Source organism: Myotis myotis, unplaced genomic scaffold, assembly GCF_014108235.1.
Source record: "Myotis myotis isolate mMyoMyo1 unplaced genomic scaffold, mMyoMyo1.p scaffold_m19_p_1, whole genome shotgun sequence".
NCBI classification, from domain to species: Eukaryota; Metazoa; Chordata; class Mammalia; order Chiroptera; family Vespertilionidae; genus Myotis; species Myotis myotis.
Genome location: NW_023416313.1, coordinates 148,584,761 through 148,606,774, shown reverse-complemented (window position 1 = coordinate 148,606,774; position 22,014 = coordinate 148,584,761). Strand labels below are relative to the sequence as shown.

Sequence of the window (22,014 nt, the reverse complement as noted above, 5' to 3'; positions counted from 1 at the left end):
ATAAATAATAATACAAGAATAAACTATGTCATGAACTGTAAACCTATTTTTGCCCCACCCTTTATTTACCCGAGTCCTTGCCTCTGTACCCATTTTCAGTTTCCAATAAAGACTCACCACAAGCCTCAGAGGTGCGCAGGGTGTGGCAGTGGGGCAGCAGCAGATGCAGATGGGTGATCAGGGCACTGGGCTATGGTGACCCAAGCTGCTATAGGAACATCTGCTCAAATACTAAATTTACCACTTAGTTGGTTTAGGAACTCTCTTCTTTTAGCCCCCCAAACTATCATGGTGTCTTTTTTACTTATTTTTTGTTGTTATTATTAATCCTCACCCAAGGATACTTTTTTCCATTGATTTTTAGAGACAGTAAAAGGGAGGGGTGGGGAGAGAGAGTGAGAGAAACATCAATGTGAGAGAGAAACATCAATTGGTTGCCTCCCATATGCAACTTGAGGGGTGGAGGGAATGAACCTGCAACCCTGGTAGGTGTCCTTGACTGGGAATCAAACATTTGGTGTGAAGGTCAACACTCTACCACTGAGCACACCAGCCAGGGCTTTTTTTTCTTTTTTAAATCTACACAACTACCTTCCCCAAAGCACACTAGAGTGTGTCCATGTTTCTCTGCCACTGTCTCCTCAATTAGTCCTTTTTCTTTAGAGCTGATCCCATGTTTGGAGATTTGGTATGCTTTCAGCCTCATCTCTTTGTCTTCCCAACCTGTGATAAAACTAAGTGAAAGTACTAACTATGGTAGCTCAGAACCCAAGAACTAGGGGGGCACCTATGGATTGTGTCAGGGCAGGAAGGTCCACCAGAAAGAGCATGGATAATGCAAGTTTTTGTTGGTGGCTATGGATACTATTGGCATGGAGGATCAGTCTGTCCTGGCAGCTGGGCCCACCACTCCCCTTTCACAAGGGAAAGAGAGTGAGGCCTTTCCATCTCCTTAGCAGCATAGACCCAACCCAGAAGATAGGATCATCTCACTCTCTTCCAGTTGAGGTAGAGTGGAGATGGTCTCACTCCCAGGGAGGCCTCCTGCAGCTCTCCCCTCCCCCTCTGATGAAAAGATAAAGGCCTTTATTTACTTCGCTGTGGAAGATGAGACAGAGAATTTCCCTATGGCTCTGGGAGAGCCCAGTTATGCCACCACCTTCTGTCCTGGGAGACTAATGCCAAGTTGGAGATTAATATAAGATGAATTCCACAGCTGTATAGTTCTAAAATACAGAATTTGAGCTTCTTATAAGCACTGAAGCATCTACATTCTACTTTTTTCTAAGTCCCTGTCACCAAAGAAACACACAAAACATTTATTTTCTCCCTATCTCTGACCTATATACCAACGCTACTCCCAACCAGGAACCTTGATTGAAATATTTTTCTCTATTTTAGGGGAGGAAAATTAGGAGTGCTTTTTATTTGTGTGCAGAAAAATAGAAAAAAAGGAAGAGGGGCTTCTATTCAGGTTCTTTTGAACTAATAACCAATCCAAGCTTTTCTAGCATTTTCCTCTCTATTGGGATATCATTGGATGAAAGTAAAAAATTACCATTACTTTGTTTTTTATAAATAGACTTCTACCAGCAAAGGCAAAAGATTAGTCTCTTCTCAGCATAAAACTTTCTGTTTTGACCTCTCCATGTTCTAACTGAGGCCCCACAGCTATTCCAGCAAGCAAGGGAAATCAAAGAAGAATTCCAGAGACAGAATAACTTTATATTCAACCCACAGAGCTCTCTCTCTCTCTCTCTCTCTCTCTCTCTCTCTCTCTCTCTCTCTCTCTCAACAAATCTTTACTATGAAATCAGCAGTTCCAGAAGAGCAGAGGTAAGTCATCCCCTCTAAATACTGGTGGTCACTTCAGGGCACTGAACACATTTTCACTTTCAGTGGTAGGTCTCCTCAGATGACTGTGATCTTCTGTGAGCCTGGGATTTACTAGAGAAAAAGAGAGAGAGAGAAAGAAAAAAAGGAGGGGAGGAAGGGAAAATAAAATACGTAGTTGAAATACAGCAATAACCCATTACTCTGTGGGTCTGGTGTGCTATAAGCTGCATTCCATCTCTCACACACACAGTGATGTGTTGTCCAGTGTAAGGAATCACATCTGGTTAGCAGCCCCCCTGGCTGAATTCTACCTCTCAGAAGGGAGTTGAATAGGGCAGAATTTGGATCTTGAAGGTCAGGTTAGGATTAAGAGGAAGAACCAAGGACCACAGACTTAGCCCATTTCAATCAGTATAGAAGGACCCAGAGGACAAGGACCATAGCAGCTAGCAAATATTTACTAAGCACTCAGTAAGTGCTCTGCTCTTGTAGGAATTCAGGGAAGCAAAGAGATGGCTGATGTTGACCTAAGCAGGCCCTCACACCCTCTTATTCATAAGAGACCATTGTGAGCAATCACCAAGGAGGAGAGCCACTGAAGGTCCATTCTGTTCCTGGAGAAAAGACATGGAACAGAAGACTGGCAGAGCCATTCAGTCACAGGTGACAGACACCTGGCCACAGGCTTTGTCTTATCCCCTGAGGACAACACTGTAATAAGCCCTTGCTGCACTGCATGGTTTTATTCTTTGTTTGACCAATGATCTCTTACCCAGTGGTCTTCAACCCCAGCTGCACATAGAATTACCTAGGAAGCTTTTTTTAAAAATCCTGATTCCCAGGCCCCACCCCAGATTAGCTAAGTCAGACTCTTTGGGGATAGTACCTAGGCTTCCGTACTTTTGAAAACTCCCTAGGTGATCCCAATGTGGGGCCAAGATTGAGAACCAGAACCACTGCCTGAAGATAGCTGTCCTAATTTCCTCTCCAGTTGTTCTCTGCCTCCACATTCCTCTTATCTAAGTTGTTATAATTCCCTTCTTTTTTAGTTTGATCTACTCTGTTCTTTCAGCAGATAAGTCTATCATACTCAACTAAACCTTTTTCCATGCTTTAACTTTGCTTTTTTTCATCTAATTTTCATTGCCCGCTCCACTTCCTTCATCTTCCCATTATGTTTATTTTGTGTTGTGTTTTCTTCAGTCCAGCATCAACATTTATGGTGTGTTCTATATGGGCAGAGTACAATAGTAGGCACTTAAATGCCACTAAGAATTACATCAATACAATATTTTTTTGTGTTAAATTCTGCGTGACAGTTATGGGCTCTTGTCCAGTGGAAGAGTGGCATTTTAGCAAAGTCTATCTCCCTTCCCAGGAACAGCTCTCTTGATATATAAATAAAAGATCCATAGTAAATATATTGCAACAAGCAATAAAAGAACTTCCACAAATGAAGTAAAGAACCATTAAAAGGTATGGTTCCTCTTACCTTGATTTTGTTTTTCAGGAATCAAGCCAGATGCCTGTTGGAGCAACAAGAAATGTTTGTTCCTTTTAGTAGAAGCAAAATTTTACAGTGCCAAATGACAGAATGGGAAATTAATGACCATACCATACATGAATAACTAGAGAAAAAGAGAGAGAGAGAGAGGAAGAAAAAAAGGAGGGGAGGAAGGGAAAAGAAAATACATAGTTGAAATACAAGATGGCTCCCTGAAATTATATATTAACAAGGAGACATCTATGACTCTGGTCTCCAGAGCAACTTTACTCATAGATGCCAGTTCTCCCTGGAGAGTCTTGAAACCACCGTGAAAGAGGACGGGTCTTATTACTGTGCTGTTCTATGGGTGGTGCTGCTCCTCTGCCTCCAGATAGGTCACAAACCAAATCGTGCCCTTCGCAGCTTCCACATTGTCAGCTGACTGCCAGTGCAGTCTAACTGTAGATCTATCACAAAGTGTACTCCCGTCCATTATTTCATGACCATATGAAGTCATATTATCCCAATTTTATTGTTTAGAAAACTGAGGTCTTGAGAGGTTAAGTGATTTGCAATAAGTGATGGTGTCAGGCACAAATCCAGATTTTCCAAGCCTTTCTAAGTACAGTAGTCTCTGAACTACAGCATAGCTACTTCTTGAGAACTAGAGAAGGCACTGAAAAAAGAGGGCCCCCCCGCCAAGTTCCAGGACCCCATCCAGTCTTATAGGTAGTGTTCCGTCTGAGTCTTGTCTGAGCAAAGGTAGGGCTGCCTGCTCTTAACAGTCTGTGCAAATTCAAAGAAATGGAGGATGAGCTCAAGGAACTCACTTGAAGAACAGAAAAGCAGCTCTCTGCTTGAGATTATGGGAAGTGAAAGCTGAAACATAAATTCAAGGGCTTGCTAAGGTCCCTAACACCTCAAATATTTCATTTTTGTTTCTGTTCTCAATAAACACATCTTCCTCCATTGCTATATAATCCATTGGTTGATTTGCCTGAGACCCACAAGCAGCACTGTGGCCTTGAAAATGAAATATTAATGACCTCAGCCTTACAGCCATCTCTAGACATCTTACAGAAAAGCAGAAAGCACTTGTGGCAGTTTATATATTAGGGTCAGCAGCCTATTTCTTAACCCTCCTCTGTCTGGTCAGGCTGAAGGGAACTATAATGATATAGTCTATCTTTAAAGCCACAACCCAAAAACCTAGGGTCCTTCCTATGGTCATGATCTTGGGAATGAGCTCCTCACTGGTCTTCCTTTGCTCTCCTTGTATGTTGTAGACAGCAACTCACATTCAAGCCAAGCATCCTGTGGGCAGAAAAAATCATTTCATTTCAATCAGCACTTCTGAGGAGCAGTATGAGTTCCACAAGAAGTTTGGAGGGATTACCTAAGAGCTAAAGACAGATCGAGTAACAAGTGTGAGGCAGCACTTGTACATCATAAAACACTACATGCAAAGGCAACTTCAGAATTGCTGAAGAGTAGCAATCTCTTTGGAAGATGCCTCGGGAACATGCCTGAGGCTATATTTTCATAATCTGAAGACGTCAAAATGGGAAGCTGATGGAGATGATGGGGAAGGATGGATAAATCCCTCCAAACCACTTTTGCCTCTGCTATTAACCACTCAGGTCTCAAGTATCCTTGTTTTTATAAAAATATATCAAGGAGGAAACTAACAAATAGCCAAGCAATGAGTAAAGTGTTTGCAAATATCATTTCATTTATTCCTCACAGGCTGAAAATAAACATTAGTTCTCCTGGAAAATCACATGAAAAAACAGGCATCCCCCAGGTCATGGGAAGATGTGGCTAATTGCTGGCCTTGACATAGAAAGAATCAGCACAAGGAACAGCCTGCACAGAGCCTGAAAAAGGTAGAGTCCAAGGGCGAGGCCCTGGCACACTTTCCTACCTTCCACCTGGGCACCCCAAGATAGGCTACATTTGTATTCAAATTCCATCTTGCTTCTGCCATGTGACCTGACCAAGAAGGCCAAGGTGTGCTGCAGGTCCTGATTCTCCCAGACCAGGCACGGCACAGCTTTTAGACACCCACTGCCTAAGCTTCTACCACATCATAACTGGTTCCCTCCCCACTACTGTCTTCTATCTCTGGCTTTGATTTATTATTAACATTGACTCACTCCTAGTTGGGCCTTAAGGAAGGTTGCTTTTGCCCATTAGCAATCAACTCTTAAAATTGCCTCTAACCTATCGCAGATATAAGTCATAGTTATAAACATGAGCACATTCTTGGGATTTTTCAGAATGACTTTCTGAATAATTTGGGAGAGCTCAACAGTAATTATCTAAGAAGACAGACTTCTTTGAGCCCAGCTAATTGTTCTTTTGCTATTAGTGCAATTTTAAGCCCGCAGCACTTCCTCCTGCCTCAGGGCTTTTTCTTACATGTCCTCATTTTTTTATATATACAATAATCTTTCCCTACACATGCTCCCTGATACCTTGTGTATCAGGCAGAGGATACTCTTGAAGTGGTGATTGAGAGAATCTAATGCAAGGGGCATTTACAAAGGTGTGGGCAGGTGTTATGGATTAAATTATGTCTCTAAAAAAAGAAAAGATATGTTGAGTTCTCACCTCCAGTAGCTTGGAAATTGACCTTATTTGCAATAGGGTCATTGAAATTAATATAGTTGGTTAAGATGAGGTCAGGCTGGAGTAGGGTGAGCCCCAAACACAATATGACCAACATCTTTATGAGAAGCAGTCGTGTGAAGACAGAGATGGAGAGAGAACACAGTGTGACCAGGAAGGCAGGGACTGAAGTGACACACCACAAGCCAAGCCAAGAATACCAAAGATTGCAGCAAAGCACTGGACGTCCAGAAGGGACAAGAAAGAATCCCCCTACAGGTTTTGGAGGAAGTACAGCCCTACTGACACCTTGATTTTGGACTTCTAGCCTCCAGAACAGTGAGGCATTACATTTCTATTGTTTTAAGCCACCCAGTTTGTGGTTCTTTTAAGGCAGTCAGAGGAAACTAACGCAGCTGGGTTGTGGGAAACCAAAAGATATGGTGAAACACCTTGGGTCTGACAACAAAGAAGTCACTGCCACCCTAATCCTGAAACATGATGTAGAGGAGCCGTTACTGGATGCTGCAGGTGTAGGAAAGAAGCTATAGCCTGCAGTTGAGGAAAGCAGCCCCTGCCAATATGCATTCCTGCAGGAAGTAATGGGTGGTAATAACAACGTACCTCACTCTCCTCCTCTCCAGTCTCCTAATAGTACCTCCCACTGGTCAAATGAAATGGCATACCAGAGAGCAAGGGAACCAGGTGGATGTTGTCCATTAAGGTCAGCCTCCTAGAGTAAGAAGTAGAGTAGACCTGGAGGGACAAAAAGACTCCATCTAGCATAGCTGGGTAACTTCTGCTTTGGAGTCTTATCTGTAAAGTCACGTCTTTAGGGAAGCCTTCCCTTACCAGATCCTGGCCCCAGTAACATGGTTTCATATTACTTCTGCTTCTACGCAGTACTTATAACAGCTGCAGTGGAGGAATTCATTATGCAAATTATGCATTAAGTGATGCCTAGGTCTCATGCTAGAACATACGTTTTATAAGAGGAGAGATAACATCTGTCATTTTCCAGTGAATCTTTAGGATCTAGTGTGTAGTAAAAATGACTAAATTATAGGATGTGCCAACAGCTAAGAGCCTGATATAAAAAGATGAAGTATGTAAGTCCAGGAAAGCTACCCTCAACAACTCTCAAAGAGCTATAGAGAATGGGCATCATTGTGTCCATCAGGTAAGAACTGATGATGGATTTTGTCATTTCAAAGAATGAGACCACCTTGAGTACTTGCTAATGGTCCTCTAGGAATGGTGGTAGTGGGTAGTTGGGTAAATGAGATGACTCAAGGGTAAGGAGAGCAATGACCATGATATCAAGCAAACTTGAGCTTGCTTCTATCTGAATTTCTTCAGGTCAATCTGGTCCCAGTCACACGCGGGAAAACAAGAAAGTTTAGGTGGGTCTCTCCTCCACTAGCAAGGGAATTTAGGTCCTGCACCTATCCTCAGATGTTGGGTGCTGCCTTTGCTCCTGCTTCTTTGCATACCAAAGGATCCTCCTCCCGGCTTCTGTTGTACCCTCTAGTTTCCATTATTAATTTACCTGTTTATTTCAAAATTGCATAGATTATTGTTCTTGAAATTCAAAAATGTAGGTCCCAAAAGTTCAAGCATGCCTCTGTTTTGAAAACATATAAATTTAGGCTGTCATAAACTGGAAGGTAGTGGTGGTTTCTAAGTTTTGTAACAATATTTGGCTCTATATAATTCAACATAGGTGACCTAGCTTCAGAAAAGACAGATGAGCTCAATAAAGATCAGGAAACTGGCTCAAATTTGGAAACAATATTTCATTGGCTTGCTCTTTTACACTTGGGTGAATCACCCTTATGCAGCTATCCAACTCTGCCTGGAGGGAGTTGCAGTAAACACAAAATCATTACAACACCCGTAGTCCATCGATCTCCTTATTTGATGGTTCTTTTGATTACAGCTGTAAATATCAATAATTCTTCTTGGCATTGACTATGACATCACCACAGAGCATATAACAAGTACATCTAACATGAAAATGAAACATAATATCAAACATAACTTCTAAGGTGGGAAGCAGAAACCTTGTTATCAAATAAGCTGTCTTAACTTTTTTTGAAGTGTCCTTCCTTATCTGGACCACATTATCAATCTTGAAGGTGGTACTATCATGCCAGTAACAGTCTATAAGCTCTGTGAAACTCCTGTGATTTGGCCAAAACCCCTCATGGGAAACAGAACAGCTGCCGACAAGGGCTGATTTCCTCAGTCACAAATGTGTCACAGAGAAGGTGTTGACTCAGAGGAGGGACCAGGCAGAGGGTGAGTTCGGAGGCAGAGCTATCCCCAAGTGGAGCCATGCAGAGGAACTGCTCGCTCATCTATCTCACCCTCTTCTGGACAGGTAAGGTAGATCCTGGAAACTCAATCAAGTAAGACTAGCAACAATGAGGCATCAAGAATGCCAGGGCCAGGAGCTCATGGACAGGGCCCCTTACTCGATGATTGTAGCCCCAGTTCTCACTGAGCCCCTCTCATGTCTTTGCTTTCAGGAGTCATGTCAGCTATCGTGTTGGTATCTCAAGACAAAGAGGTGACTATGTCCTTGGGGATGTCTGCCACCCTCAGGTGCTCCTTGAAGGGAGAAACGATCAGTAACTACTATATCAGCTGGTACAGGCAGACCCAGGGTAACACAATGACTTTCATACACCGAGAAGGGGGCATGTATGGCCGTGGTTTCTTCGGCAAGTTCAGGGCTAACATTAATGATTCAAGCAACGAGGCTGAGCTTGAGATCCTTAAAGCATCAGAAAGAGATGAAGGAATTTACTACTGTGCCAGCGACTACCACCCTGCTGCTGGCCCACTTCTAAGCAGCTCAAAAACCATAGAGATCTATGTAGAACAGCAATTCCAACAAGATCATGATTTCCTCTTTAATAAATAGTTTAAGAAATGGGGGCCAGAGAAGGCTGATATTACTGCCTTTCCTTCACCCTCGGTCACTCATGAGCTCTCATATTACTCAGAGAGGCAACCTCCAGTGGGGTGTGGCCCACTGTGGGGCCGGAGGAGAGACAGAGCCAAAGTCAGGAGTTGTAGCATTCACTGTACACTTTTAACAGTTTTCTTGAAGCTTCATAAAAGATTTGGCCACACACTAAGTGCTGAGGGCATTAGATTAAAGGGGCACTTTCCAAAATATGACTACAGGTAATGGATGTCCAGTTTCTCCCCCAACCACATACACCATGAATATAGCTGTTCTGGAAGAGAGGGGTTGGAAAAATGAGGACGCTCCCTTTCTTCAGCATCAATAGTGTGCACTGCATGCCATCTTGCCCAACATGGAAGGCAAGATTCAATCTCTGGCATTCTGTATTGTTTTGATGATTACTGATTGAATATGGCCTTTTGACATCCCTTCCTTCTCTACCTCTTCACTTCTAGAAATAAAGCCTGGAGAATTTCTTTCTTATCCTTCTGTGGACAACTCAATTTAAACTCCACTTTTATCTTAAACCATGTGCTTTCCCAGACTTAGATGATTGACAGACTATTCTGAAGCTAAACCTGTGGCTGTCCTTCTGGCCTCATCTAGAATATCTATCACTAACCTTATAAAACACCTCATTGGAACTTTCGGTGGTGATGGATATGTTCAGTAACTTGATTATGGTGATGGTTTCATGGATGTACAGGTATATAAAATTTATCAGACTGTGCACTGTGAATATGTGCAGTTTATTGCACATCAATAAAGTTGAAAAAATATTTTTTAATTTAAAATAAAAAAATTGACAAAGCCCCATTAGACTACTTCAAGCAATGTCTAGGGAATACTTTCTTCAACTAACCCTTCTTACCAAATATTCTGCTTTCCATAGAAGTGCAAAAAGGCTAACAAGTTTGCAGACACACACAGTCGGTTCCAGTCAGGGCTCCTTATTGTTTCACCAAGAGTTATTCCCAAACCTCCCACCCCTCATGATCCTGCCTGACCTTTCATTCATAGATAGATAGATAAATAGATAGATAGACACATATACATAATGTACATAGTTACAATGTGTAATTATTCTGTGCATTTTAGCCATGATCTCATGTGCTCTTCTCATTTATCTTCCCAAACAGGTACATTTCCAAGAATCTCTCTTTTCAACTCTCCATCTCAAGCCCACTCACTCTGCCCTAGTGTCCTAACTCCAACATAGGCCTGTACCTGGCCTCTACCTCACTACCCCACCCTGTTGGATGGTTTCTCTGGTGAAACTATCTCAAGGCTCTGAATATTGACTCTGCCCTTGGATAAAATCAGGTTCTCAGATCCCCATCCAGATTGGGCACCCTGAGCCCTACATTCCTGAAAGGGAATTTGGACCCAACTTTCCTGAGATGCATCCAAGTTACCACACAGGCCCTATCATACTCATCTAGCCCACTACCTGCTATTCATATCCTGTTGTTCTTCTTTAAATCTATGCTAGATGTAAAGGTGAAGAGCACTTCCAAGACTAAAGGGTACAATTCTTGTCCCTGTTTGAAATCATGACTTTGGAAAAGGAATGACATTTGGAAGCTAATTATGCAGATGCTGTCAAAGTTTTGGTACCATGTTGTTATAAGGTTTGCAAGGTGGATTCCTAGGAGGAGACCCAGTGGATCCTCTGACAGAGACTTGGAAAAACATGTTTGAGCAGGAAGAGGAAAATATCCGGGCAAATTCATAAAACTGTATGTTAGTGGTGATAACAATTAGCACCTGTTGAGTACTTGTTATAGTCCAGGCACTAACTCTTCTGAGCACTTTACATGTGTTCTATTATTTAATCCTCTCAACAAACATATAATACACTTTTTATTATTATCCCCATTTTATAAATGAGGACATGAAGACACAGAAAAGCCAAAATACTTGTTCAAGTTTCCACAGGTAGCAAGGGAAAGCAACAGGTTTCAGACTCTGGAGTGTGTGCTCGAGTACGATGGGGTAACCGTGGAAAAGGCCATCTCCAACATGTTAGAAACAAGGAGCAACATGGCTGTGCCCTCACCACCAGACCTGTTCAAACTGATGCTCATGACCATCTGTCAAGAAATTGGAATAATGGAACAGTGATCCAGATGATCTGTCAAATGTTTTCTAACTCGGAGATTTTGTGTTCCTGACATAAACTTTACGCTGTCTTCTAAAACCATCTAGGGCAGTGGTTCTCAACCTTCTGGCCCTTTCAATACAGTTCCTCATGTTGTGACCCAACCATAAAATTATTTTTGTTGCTACTTCATAACTGTAATGTTGCTGCTGTTATGAATCGTAATGTAAATATCTGATATGCAGGATGGTCTTGGGCGACCCCTGTGGAAGGGTCGTTCGACCGCCAAAGGGGTCGTGACTCACAAGTTGAGAACCGCTGCTCTAGGGTGAGGGCTAAGGCTAGGATTAAGCCTAGGGCTATGATTACAGTTAGGTTTAAAGTTAGTGTTAAAGCCTGAACTAAGGTTCTGCTTAGGGTTGATAAAAGAGTTCCAACTTCACAGTGTTGTTGTAAAAAGCTAATGGCAGAAAGTAAGTAAATTGGGTGGCACATATAGAGCTAGTCAATAAAAAAAAAAAATGCTACATATAAGAAAGAGGAAACTAAACAATGAAATAATTGAGGAAAAAAGTGAACTAAAATACTGAGTGCCGACAAGATGCAGCCACTTGTTTTTCATCTTCCCCCCCCCCCCCCCCCCATTTTATTGTGGTGACACTAGTCAACAAAATTATACAGGTTTCAGGTGCACAATTTCACAACACATCATCTGTATTGTATGTTCCCCATCCCAAGTCAAGTCTCCTTCCATCGCCATTTATCCCCCCACTTCTTCCCCTCCTTCCTCCCCACAATCACCACACTAAGGATACCACCACTTTTCAGGTGTGGACTCACTCAGTCCTTATAACCCCATGAGGTTGTTATTCTCAGCTCCATCTTACAGATGGGAATACTGAGCCTCAGGGGGACTAGGTAGCTTCCTGAAGGTTACAGAAGCAAAGCCGAGAACTGGGTCTGAGTCAAAGGCTGCCTGTCCTGGCACTGGGCTAGGGGCTGTGGGATATACTAAAAAAAAAATGCATCACCTGTAACAATATCAGAATGAAAGAACAGCTGGGAACAAGTATGTAAAGTCCAGTCATCTGTGTGATGCAGGGGGTGCCTTTGACTCCTTGGCCAGTCCCCACAAGGGGGTGGGGTTGGAAATAACTAACTCCTCCCACTTCCCAACTCTCCCTCCCCTGGTTTTAAACACCAGTTGCAATTTCAGCTGCCAGGCTGCTCTACAGAGATGCCTCATTCCCTTGGCTGAAGGAGGACAGCGGCTACCCGCGGCATGGGAAATGACCCACATATCCCTCCTTCCTGATGCCTGTGGAAGGCAATGCCTTGTCAGACTCCCTAGAGTCTCTGGGTCACTAATGCATTGACCGCCTTCTCCTTTCCTTCTCAGGGCCCTGCCTAGAATGGCAGTCCAGGGTCTGGAGCCAGTGGGATGAGAGCTGGAGAAACTCCATGGGTCTCTGGCAGGTCCACAAAATTGCTAACTTTACCATTCACAGTACAGTGAGGCAGAGTATCTGAGTTGGTCTCTTCCATTCTCTCTGTTTTATTATCACTTATACCAAGGCAGCAAAGGCCTCAAGATCTGTTGTCCACAGTTCTCTGCATTCATAATGAGCAAACTGACCCCAAAAAGCATGGCAGTGAAGTAAGGTGCAGGAGCCACCATGTGAAAGAGAGTTGAGTTCAAACCAAACTTTGTCTGCTTTAGGGGGAGTCTGAGCCTGCCACAGTGTCTCAGACAGGAAGTGCTACCTGATAAGCTGTCTGCACTGACAAGGTGAAGACTTCAGAATCCAGGCTTCTTTCCTCCTCTTCCTAGTACAGCATATTGCCCCCAAATGTTAATTGAAGTGACAGGAGTATACATCTCTGATTTTTTTTTGCAAGGCACTTTATTCATCCCTCTCTGCTTAATTGTCCTCCATAGCATTTATCACTATTTGATGTGCTATATATTTTACTTCCTTATTTATCTGTTGTCTAGCTCTCCACTGGAATACAGCTCCACGAGGCAGGGATTTTGTCTGTTTTGTTTATTGCCTGAGAATAAGTCTGGCACAAAATGGGAAATCAACAAATGTGTTGAATGAGCAAGTGAGTGAAGTATTTAATGAGTGAGTACTATATTCCCTACACTGTGCTAGATGCTGGGAATGCAGTAGTGCACAACACTGGTGCTAGCATTGACTTCTGAGATGCTTTCTCTAAGCCTTATCTAGACACTAACAAAATGCTACTGACTATAACAAGAATGTGTGAAGGGTACTAATAGAGTACTCTAGAAAACCATGTTACTTACTCTTGGCGAGCAGATACCAATGTGCCAATGTTCCTTGCACATTCCCTGTGGCAGGAGTCAAATGGGGAAGATAGCAGGCTTTCTCCTTTCACTACCTTTTTTCTCCGTTTAATCCCAGGGCCCAGGCCCTGAGGCTTGGACTATCAGAGAACATTTCTACTTTATTTTTTAAGGGGTTTTGCAAACTTTTTCTCCAAACAGAACTGCTGGGAAAATTAAGCCACAATAACACCTTTCTTAAACAAAAGAGTAATTCCTAACTCCTCCTCGCTCCCCCATTCACCACCCCCAAATGATTTTGGCATTCTTCAAGAATGCAGAATCTCTGGGTTCTTGGTTTTCGGGGGGGGGGGTGGTGTTTCTTTTTAGCAGTTCACACATACACAAATGCATTATGGATAGTAACAGCATACAGTAGTGTGTATCAAACACTGAAGGAGTTCTCTGAACGCATACCCAGGATACTCAAGAGCTCCCAAGGAGCAGCATGCCTGGTGACCGGACAAAGGAAACCAAACCAAAAAGCAATTGCTTATATTAATTTAAATAAGGAAGGTTCTCAAACTCTGTGTTTAAATAAGAAATCTAATAGCCTTAAGTTTTCGGTTTACTTGCACACATGTGGAAAATAGGGAAGTTTAAATTATTATTTTCTGGTTTAAGGACAAAACCTCATGAATACTTATAACTTTCAGAAAAAGAAATGTCAGTACAAATATATTGCTATGGCAACAAATTATTAAGAAAGAAAACTAATGCAAAGTATGAACCTTGGGAGGTTAAAATTGCTTTCCTAGAATATAACATAGATTTACTTATTAATAACAGTTTATTAAGCACCTACTGTAAACACCTACTATGTGCCAAGTACCTTTCTAGATACACTGAGAATACAGTACTCAAAAACCTATGACTTTATTTTAGTGAAAATAAATACAAAGTAAAATATTTGTTAGATGGTGATAATTACCATGTAAGACCCTACAGGGAGATAGAATATGTTACCATGGGGCTATGGGAAATAACTATTTTAAGTCAGGTGGTCAAGAAAAGGCTAAAATGAGATCATATCTTGACAAAAGCCTGAAGGTGGTCAGAATGGTAATATTTGGAGCCTGGGTGTTTGCCAGACTTTTCTTTTAGAAATATTTTCATGTCTCACTTTATGACACATAATAGTACCAGCTTTTCTGTAACTTGGGGGAATAAGCAATAGTTTTGTCTTCTTATCTTGCTAATAGCTCTTTCCCAAAATAGTTCAAACTTTCATTTTTCAAGACCAAGTAATAGAATTCCATTCATTAGCACGAAGTGGGGAGGAGCAGTCCTAAAAAGGTCAAAACTTAGAAGGTGAAATGGAAGATGGTAGAATTGGGTTACTGACAAATGGAATATGTAACACTGAGCCCTTTGCCTTCTCTCCCCACTTACGTGACCACCTTCCATGAATTGATGAGTGTTGCTTCCCAAACATAAAACAAGAGTATACACATTGAATGACTCCTTTCTCACACTGATCCTCAAAATCCAGCTGCTCTGGAAGCCCCAGGAGACAAATCTGCAGCCTCATCTACCTTTGCAGACCGATGTGTCTCCTGGAAATGGGCCCAATAGACTGGGACCCTGAAATAAAACGTCTTCACCTCAGTGAGGTTCTTGCTTTTTCCTCATCCCCAGGACTCCAGTCACAGATAAACCTGAAGGGTGTGAAGTGCCTGTGGAGAAAGCTGGAGTGTCTTTACAATTCCTACCAAAGCTTTAGAGATTCGTCCTCGAGGACTTCTGGGTGTGCCCAGAGGCAGTTTCCATCTTCACCCACCACCTGGCAGAAGTGAGCAGTATTACTCAGAGACAGTGAGAAGGAAAGTCGACATCCACAGGATAACACCAAGGAGAAATGGCCTGTGTTGTCAGAAGCTCTGCCATGTCAAAGGCCTCCTGTTTTATAAAGACCTAAACTGTGTTTGCAGAGCACATGTTATAATCATGAGTGATTGACAGACGATTAACTGCTTCAGTCGTCTAAAGAGGAGAAGAATTCCACGCACCAAGTTTACAAATAAGGACACAAAGAACCACAAAGGGGTCAGTATAACAGACACTGTATGTTAAATCAGAGATGTGGCACAGGAGCAACAACCCTCCTCTGTAGCAAAAATCAACTTAAAAATGAGTTCACAGCTAATCCATTTATCAGCATCCAAATCATTAGTATGTTTTCCATATGAAGGACATCCTCCTCAGCCCTACAGCCCTACCCCTTACACACGTACACACACGCACAGTGTCAGATCAGTGAGAAAATTTAATCACCTCCTGGTTCAACCTTTTCAATTGAAGATGTAAAAACTTTGGAATGGAGAATTTAAGCGACTTTCCCACCATCACACAACCAGCTAGTGGCAAAGCCAAAGAGCACAGGTTCCCAAACTCCTGGTCAAGAACTCTTTCCACTACACCCTGACATCTGGTTGCCATGGGAACCACTTTATTGCAGTGTATTTCCAGCCCACATCCCTGCTATGCAGTTCTTCCCCTCCAGTCAGCTGGAAAATCTTTCTCCTCCCAGCCAAGCTGAGCCCCTTATAGTGAGTGACTTTGCAGTTTGAAGAGTAAGAAGTCTCCTCTGTGTTGTGGGAGTACAAAGCCCTAAAGAACTCCAGAGTTTGTCTTTGTTCTCCACCTTTTTCTAAAGAAACTCCTTATGCCCTGGACAGGCTTGCTCAGTGGTTAGAACGTTGGTCGGCAGACTGAAGGGTCATGGGTATGTACTCAGTAGAGACGCATGTGGTAGGCAGCCAATCGATATGTCTCTCTCACGTTGTTTCTTTCTCTCTCTCTCTCTCTCTCTCTCTCTCTCTGTCCCTCCCTTCCACTCTCTCTAGAAATCAATGGAAAAAATATCTATCCTCAGGTGAGGATTAAAAAGAAAGAAACTCCTTGAAATCTCAACCCTGCCTGGATCCTTTTGCATTCCAATGGGTGCCTACCTTCACACTTAGAGTACATCCACAGAGTGAAAGAACAAAGACCAGTCCTCCACTTTCATCTCAAACTAAATAAACCCCACTCTTTAGGGACACTGCTCCTCACTCCCAGTCCTTTATCCCCATGGCAGTACCTTTGATCCTCTCTGTGGAGCAATGGATGGATCAACGGCCAGATCCTGCCTTCCATTCAGAGACAAAATCTCCTCAATTTCTTTTCCAAAATAAATACAAGTCAACAATATGACAATGCTGTTAAGAAAAATAAAGCCGACCAGGTGCTATAAGATCATAAGAATGACAATCTATAATAATAAAAGGGTGATATGCTAATTAGACCAGACAGCCAAACGTTCTTCCGGACATCCTTCAGGACGAAGCTGGGGCTGCGAGGGCCGAGCCCCTTGCACGAATTTCATGCATCAGGCCTCTAGTATTATTATACTCAGCACCAGTCAGCCTCTCCCACAGGGTCATAGGCCTAGTATGTTTCCAAGTACCCTGAATTGGGAGAAATTAGACAATGCTGAGTTGTGGCATGTAACGAGTTATTACACAATAGAAAAGAAACCCACTGGAACCTGTGTTCAAAACCTAGTTTTGCACTGTGAGAACTTGAGCCCATCACTTCACCTCCCCAGGCTCATTTATATGGCGAAGAAGCTGGAACTGAGACAGCCTGAGGGCCCTTCCAGTTCTTACCCTTGATAACTGTAATCAGTCATCCCCATTACAGATGAGCAGAGAAAAAGAGAAAACATTCTGAAATTTCAGAAAAAATAAGTTAAAAATGAAATACTGAAAATGAAAATTATTAACAACAAAATTATTGAAAGCTTTTTAAAAATCATGTCTGTGGGTAAGAGTGGATCCAGTACCTTCCCAGAGTCTATTCTGACTGCAGTAGGCTCTATTCTATAGAAGGAGGCTATGCAAGGAGGGCAGAACTATTTCCTATTGGGTGCCCATAGTACTACCCTTATGGTTTGCATTCAAAAAGACCAAACTGCCTCTGCTGTGATTGTGAGTACTTTTCCACCCTCGGTGTCTAGCATGTGCTGTCTGCCCAGGCTGATCTTCCTTGTGCTGTTTCTCTATGGTCATGCAGGAGTCATCAGTTTGGAGGTATGTAATGTCTGTCTCTTACAAGTTTTATCAATTCTTTCTCTTCTCCAGAGGTTCAGTCACTGAATCAGCCAGTGGATTTGGGGGGAGAAGGATCATGAGAAATGCTAGGGACTCCCTGATGATCACCTGCAACACCTCTGGCTTTAAGTTTGGACTCCTATGGATGAAGTGGTACAGCCAAGCTTCAGAAAGACCATGTGAACATGTTTCCAAAATTAGTCCTTTGGGGAATGTTAAGCATTACACATCTTCCCTGGAGAGATTTGTTATCACCAGGAATAACATCAAAAATTAGTTGTGTCTACAAACCAACAGATTAAAACAGGAGGACTCAGCCCAGTATTATTGTGCTTTCAACACAGTGAACCATAGAGAAAATAAAGAAGCTCTCTGGTGGGCAGAACAAAAGGAGAACCTGCAGATACATCAGTGATCTTTCTCCCGCTGGGTCTCCCCATCCTAGGCCTGTACTTCCTCCCTGATCAGACTTGGGACTACCCTCTTAGTCTCATGTGAAACATGACCTCTTCATTCTGCTCCTTTGGACTTTCCAGTTTTTCAACTTCCAACTTACTGCATCCAGAGCTGGTTGGGCCAAAAGGTGAGGAGGGACCCTAAGGAATCAGTCCTGAGTGATTTTTCCAGAAGTCCTGTTGGCAGAAAGATTGTTCTGATTAATGATTGGGTGATCAAAAAGTCTAACTCACACCTGCCCCTCAGGTGGGGCTGGCCACCCATCATGTTTGTTTTTCTTAACCCTTGACTTCTAGGACATTGGAGGAAAGTGAGAAAGAGCAAAACATGTAATCATGAACTGAAAGAAAGATGGGAGTGGGGTTTTGTCTGGGTTCCAGATACCTACCTTCTATAATCATTCCCACATTTGCAGATCCATGAAAACATTTTTATTGTGCTGTTAAAAATAAGTTTTATGGCACAATTTAAGTAGGTATATTTTCCTCTCTTAAATAGGTGGCAATATAGTGAATATCTATAATAATAAAAGCATAATATGCTAATTAGACCAGACGTCCTTCCAGACAACCTTCTGGAAGAAGCCGGGGCTGGGAGGGAAGCCCAGGTCCTGGGTGCCTGCCAGCAGCCAGAGGGAAGCAAGGGTCCCGGGTGCCTGCCAGTGCGAGAGGGAAGCCGGTGCTGGCAGCCAGGGGAAGGAAGGCCTACTCATGCACTAATTTCATGCATCAGGCCTCTAGCAGGTAAAATAACATACAAAGTAAATATGTTTAATCATTCACAAAAAAATATTAGTATGTGTTGAACTTAAAAACAATAATCTGAAAATGGTCCCTAACTTTGGCAAGGTCCTTTCACTGATCTTGAAATGAACAAGCTTAAAAATTTGTTCAAAAAATATATTTTGGTCTATAAACTAAATATGATTTTATATGTGATTTCTTTTAGTAGTAAAAAGAGCATGAGCTGTGGAATCTGACAAAAATGGGTAATTCCACAGCTCCTCATTTACTCATGTGGGACCTGAACAAGGCTGCTTACCTTCTCTAAACCTCTATTTCCTCATTCATGAAATAGTGATAATAATACTACCTATTTCATAGAATTATTATAAGGATTAAATGAAATCATTGCTAGAAGGCAGCTGGCACACCGGGATGACAAGTACATCAAAGGTGCTCAATAATGCTAATACTTAATTCCCCTTAATTATTAATGGTCTGAAGAAGAGTGGTTTTTGCCCCAAACAAAAAAAGATATAGAATGAGAGGGAACACTGACAATGACTACCACCACTTTTCCAAAACAAGAAATCCAAATTGCTGCCAGTACTATTTTCATAAAAATACCTCATCAGAAATATTCTTTCCAGACAACCTCTCTAAATTATTTCCCTGCACTAATGATAGTGAAATCCTCAAAGACAAGTTCGTTTATTGTGATTGTCTGGCTCCCCAATAACATTCTGTGTCTTCATTGCCCTTTGTCTATTCCAGATGAAGGTGGCCCTGGCCAGTCCCAGCTTTATCAGAAATAACAAGGAGAATGGGTTTTTATGCCAAATCTTTTCCCAATAGATTTGGTTCAGCTAAAACAATAGCTGGACAAGGGGACCTCAGGTTTCAGAAGGTTGCCCTTATCCAACTTTGAAGATGCTCTCCTTCAGGACCTCCCCAGTGCGATATATATAAATTATTTATTTATTTTTATTGATTTTAGAGAGGAAATGAGAGGGAGAGAGAGATAGAAACATCAATGATGAGAGAGAATCGTTGATCAGTTGCCCCCTGCACGCCCCCTACTGGGGATCGAGCCTGCAACCCAGGCATGTGCTCTTGACTAGAATCAAACCTGAGAACCCTCAAGTCTGCAGGCCGGTGCTCTATCCACTGAGCCAAACCAGCTAGGGCTCCCCATTATTTTTAATTAATGTACCCTTTTATTAATAGAGATCTTTTCTCATCCTTAAAAAGGAAGCTATAAAATTTAGTCACTAACCACTGAGGAGTAGCATTTGTCCATCCTCATTCTGCCCATGCTGTCTACATGGGGTTCTCCCTATGCTACTTGACCAAGAAAACCAAATAAATGAATTCCTAAATGAAGCCCCCAGATAAATAGCCTCATTTCAGTCCTCTGGCTTCTTCCATTAAAGAACTATAGAGGCCTGGCTGGTGTGGCTCAGTAATTGAGCACTGACCTATGAACCAGAACCTGGTCACAGTTCAATTCCCGGTCCAGGTATATACCTAGGTTGTGGGCTTGAGCCCCAGTAGGGGGCATACAAGAGGCAGCCAATCAATGATTCTCTCTCATCATTGATGCCTCTCTCTCTCTCTCTCTCTCTCTCTCTCTCTCTCTCTCTCTCTCTCTCTTTCTCCCGCCTCCACCCTTTCTCTCTCTGAAATAAATAAATAATAAATAAATAAATAAATAAATAAATAAATAAATAAATAAATAAGAACTATAGGGACCTTATCCAGTACAGCTAGGAAAAAAAGCCAGGGAATTAGAGCTGTTCTATGCCAGAAATGCATGTTCTGATGGAAGAAGATTATAAGAATATCTATGGTAAACCACATGCTGGATGGAAAGGAGCAATTTGAGATCTGAGAAAACGTTCACCTGCTAACCAGAGCTAGCAGCCTGTTTGGGGGAAAATTGCTTGGAAGTCAAACTCTTATTTCTTTTTTTATGATTTAGATAAGTCAGTTAACCCCTTTGAATCTCAGGTTCTCATCTATTTAATAGAGAGTTTATATTTGGATGATCTGTAAGGTTCCTTCAGCACTAATAAGCTATAGATCTCTGCCCAGAAAGAATGAGAAGAAAGCAGTTGTGGGACAAAGGAAATCAAATTTGACAGATTCCCAAGATTGGGAAGCACAGGTTCCTGCCTCGCTCTGACCCAAAAAGGATAAAATAAAGTAAAAAGAACTAAATGAAATACACTCATAATTAATCAAAGGGAATTGAAAGTCATTGCTAACCTCACACCTACCTTGCTTCGCCTCCAGCTCATCTCCCTTGGGACACTCCTCCTCTTTAATGCCTCATCGTGATTCTCAAAAACTGTGATCACTCAAGGTTGAAGCTTTTAATCTCCCATGTATAAAAGGATATGCAAATAGAGTTCAGTTTCCTGTTGAGTCTCTGCCAAGGTCTTAGCCTGGCAGTTCTGGGAAAGGAGCCAAAGACCTCATATTTCTTGGCTGTTAACATTCTCCCATCTGTGCTCAAGTCAGCAGTCTGGGCTTCAGGCTGTGGCTTGTCTTTAGTCTTACACTTTCCTAGGTTTTCTAAAGCAACTATTTAGAATGTTTTCGCAAAAAAAATAACTGGTTACATTTGGGGACAGAAGAAAAAGACCAGAAAGTCTATATTCCTATATTGTGGCCTCAGAATCCAGTGTTGTAAGCTACCTGAAGTACCGATATTAATTAGGCCTTAAGAAAGGCTTACATAATGTGGGGATAAGGACACATATGTAATAACTTAATCAATAAAGAAATTTAAAAAGAAAAAAGAAAAGAAAGGCTACAAATAAGTCACTGATGTCACCAATACAGAGTGTCATTTATACGCATCATACATACAGCGTGTAAAGGCAAGTCCTCAGGCATAAGAGCAGCTCTGTACAACATTCACAAAACAAAAGCAAAATAGGAAAAACACAAGACATCTCAAAATGTTTTTGAGCCAAAGGCTCTGCTAAACAACAGTGTCAGGAATCAGACTAATTATTCCCTGTGTCTCCTGATTGAACTCACACAAAGCAGCAGCTGCCGTTGTTACTCAACACAGGCTTCCAGACCCAAGTTCACTGCAATGTTATCAGTACTCTGATAGAAAATTATATGTTCCGAGCTATGTGAAATCTGACCATTCATTAAGTATGGATTGTCCCCTTTTTCTGTAAATGCTCCGGGTTTCTTGTGTTTTCTATTATTTCCTTTTGAAACTAACTCCCAAAGGCCTTTGGGCATTCTTATTTCCATTACAAGATCAACATACAAGTTAATTTTTTTTTATTTCTTCAGAAATCTTATGTAGAGATTTCCTCTTCAATTTCTCTGTTATCCCGGGCAGCTGCAAAGAGCTCAA

At 42.0% G+C, this 22,014-nt stretch overlaps 1 protein-coding gene and 1 gene segment (V, D, J or C); both read left to right on the top strand.

The window, feature by feature from the left end:
* LOC118679427 (T cell receptor alpha chain MC.7.G5-like) overlaps window positions 1-22,014 on the top strand; it is a 298,506-nt gene that overhangs the window by 150,095 nt on the left and 126,397 nt on the right. The window lies entirely within an intron of this gene.
* Window positions 8,165-22,014, top strand: part of LOC118679424 — a 58,467-nt gene continuing 44,617 nt past the window's right edge. Inside the window, 2 exon segments of the C gene segment in view lie at window positions 8,165-8,315; window positions 8,464-8,787. Coding sequence covers window positions 8,270-8,315; window positions 8,464-8,787 — 370 coding nt within the window.